The following is a 3,031-nucleotide window of genomic DNA, read 5'->3' as shown; positions in this document are numbered from 1 at the left end:
CTTATGTTTTATTCTGGCTTTTCTTGCTCGGAAACTGCCTGATAACTTCAATGAGGCCAAACTGATCACCTTCAGCATGCTGATATTCTGTGCAGTCTGGATCACTTTTATTCCAGCATATGTCAGCTCTCCTGGGAAGTTCAGTGTTGCTGTAGAGATATTTGCTATTCTGGCCTCCAGTTTTGGACTGCTCATTTGTACTTTTATTCCGAAATGTTATATTATCTTACTGAAACCGGAGAAAAATACAAAAAAGAATATGATGGAGAAAGGGGCATCAAAGCAATTTTGAAAACTTATTTTTATCCCAAAATGTTATATCATTTTTCTGAAACCAGAGAAGAATACCAAAATGAATATGATGAAGAAGAGAATGAGAATGTAGAAAATATGGTGGAAAATCTTTTGTGGTGCCAATATAATTTTCCATAATTTATTCAGTTTACACTTGCAATGTACAGCACCTTATGCATTCACAAGCCATTGCCCATATTATATTGAATGTCTACTTAGAATGTGAATTAAAGAAAAAGCACTCTGTGTTTTTACTGTAATCCTTATTGAATATTTTGATTTTAGTTTCAGTTTATGGGGACAAATCAGCCAACCCTCTCTCTTTAAAATTATATTCCTAGCTTTTAAACTGCAAATGCCAATACATTTTATTGGGAAGGTTTTTGATTGTATATATAGCAGTGCCATGAATGAATTGCAATAGAAAATAAATAGCTATGCTGCTAAATACTCATGCTATCTGTGTATTTGTACTGTTTAACACTGTGTTTCTCCATTCTCCCATACATTCCACACAGATTCAGTCTCTACACACATCTACACATACAGGCACACTTCATACATACACACACATACACGTAGTCTCTATTGACACAAACACATAGCCTGTTGCATACAAAGTCCAACTGGTTCCAGATAGTGGTGTGACACCTGACCACTGTTGGACAAAACAATGGTTATGTACCATAACCATAGCTTCTATGAGTATAGGTGTAGCCTTCTACGAGCTGTCACTATTTGGTTTATATCCTTGCGCTTATACCCTGAAGAGATTACTTTCACGCCTTGTGCGCTACACTGGGCTGACCCCACTCAGGTCCACTCTCACTGTATTAAATACCTATGTGACCTGAGCTACTTATGCCAGTGCTTTTTCTTCAGCTGGCTGAGATGGAGTCTGCAGGGCCGTTTGCTTACAGAGATATGCCTATACTCATAGAACCTTGGGTTATGGTACATAACCATTGTTCTATTTTGTATAAGTATAGCCCTCTAAAAACCATTGCAGCTTTCTGCCATACCCAACCATAGCGGCCCAAGCAGCACACCCCTGCTCCTACGACAGGTTCTGTCTGAAGGCAGGTGCAGCATTACCTCCCACAGAACCTGGCTACTACTGTGAGACGGCCGGGATGACAATTATGCATTGTAACACATCCCATTTGAATTGGCAGGCAGAGGTGGATAAGTGCAGGGAAGGGTGCCCATTGAATGTGTGCGTCTAGTAAACACACATCAACAACCTTGTGTTGAGAGAAGCCTAGAAAACTGGAGAGTGTTCCCATTTCTTATCAGCTTGTCCATCCAGCTGTTCATGCAGAGCCGCCCTCACCACACAGAGTAATGCTCTGAGACCAGGCGAGCCCTTGTTTGGGGGGCGTTTGTGGATATTGCAATCAGCCATTGAAGTGCTCTCTCTGCCGTGGTGTGAGCTGAGTGTGCGCTTGTCACTAACCATGGGAGGGCAGGGGGAAAAGGGCTGCTGCAAGGCAAGTGGTCCAGATGGAGTGTCACTATGTAGGCATTTTATACAGCCAGAGCAGACCTGAGTGGTGTCAGCCCAAGGCAAGACACAAAGCGCGAAAGAAATCACATTCAGGACCACACATGCATGAGGAGATAAACCCAGTAGCAACAGCTCTTAGAGGGCAAAGCCTAATCTAAAGAGAACCTGACTGTTACTTCTTTTCATTTGCCACTGAGTGTGTGACCTCTTGATCAAGATGCTAGTATTGTGCTTATGCTATTGTTTGATTTGCTAAATAAAACACACAAAATATGACTTGGAAGCATCTTCATTGATTTTCACAACAGAACTTGGTATCAGAAGTGGGACAGATTGACCATTGAGCTCCGAGGGATCAACAAAGTTTCGCCAAAAAAGAGATTCCGCCAAATGGGTGAGAGGCTGTCTTCCCGGAGAGACTGAATGGTGCTTCTATCACTGAATCATAAGGTAAAGAATCAGACAGTACCATACACATGCTGGACAAGGAATTGGGCAGGAACCAATAAGCACTGATCTTATTATGGCAGTACCGACCACAGTAATACGTAGGTCTGAGGCCAGTAATCAATTATTAAAGCAGTGGATGTACGGTAACTGACATGTTTTATGAGCCAAAGCCACTGCTCTATGCCTATGAGTGAATTGGATTTTCAGAAACATGTACATTGCAAGCAGATCTACGCAATGAAATAACAGCTTAAAGTCATGTACACCATACATGCACCCACACATGTTTAACGTTTTCAGTGTAGCCTTGTACCAATCCACGTTGCCTGTTGGGTTATGATCAATCACACTAGAGATTGAAGCTCACAAGGTGACATTCCTAGTGGATTCGGATGCAACAGCTTTTGTTTTATATGTTGGATTTTTGCCCACTTCACCCAAAATGGAATGACAGAATATGCTACACTATCAGCTTCTTTTACAGACCTCTCTGACATGCAGTCACCGGCAACACCAGCAAAATAACAATAGTGGTGTAGTGTCCACAAGTCCAAAGTAGACATTTTGGAAGTAATGGTCAGGGACTCAAACAATTACATGAAACTTTGATTTTAAGCATTGAGAGCAGCCAAAAGACTGGCTCTCCTTAACAGATGGAGATGCCAGGCTTGTCTCCAGAGACCCCAACCCGACCGATCTCACTCTTTTGTGACCTTTCCTGTATTACAACACATCTTGGACCAACACTTATGACCTCAGACAATAAGTTACAATTAACAC

The 3,031-nt window shown here is 41.8% G+C and overlaps 1 protein-coding gene across 1 annotated transcript in view; it reads left to right on the top strand.

Annotated features, from left to right (window-relative positions):
• The window catches only part of LOC109953018 (extracellular calcium-sensing receptor-like), a 6,617-nt gene extending 6,325 nt beyond the window's left edge, over positions 1-292 (top strand). Inside the window, exon 7 of the mRNA XM_020588362.1 lies at positions 8-292. Within this exon, the coding sequence (XP_020444018.1) occupies positions 8-292 (285 nt within the window). The remainder of the gene's footprint in view (positions 1-7) is intronic.
• The last annotated feature ends 2,739 nt before the right edge of the window (positions 293-3,031 follow it).

The sequence above is a fragment of the Monopterus albus genome, unplaced genomic scaffold (assembly GCF_001952655.1).
Source record: "Monopterus albus unplaced genomic scaffold, M_albus_1.0 scaffold532.1, whole genome shotgun sequence".
Lineage (NCBI taxonomy): Eukaryota > Metazoa > Chordata > Actinopteri > Synbranchiformes > Synbranchidae > Monopterus > Monopterus albus.
This window is presented reverse-complemented; position numbering and strand designations above follow the sequence as displayed.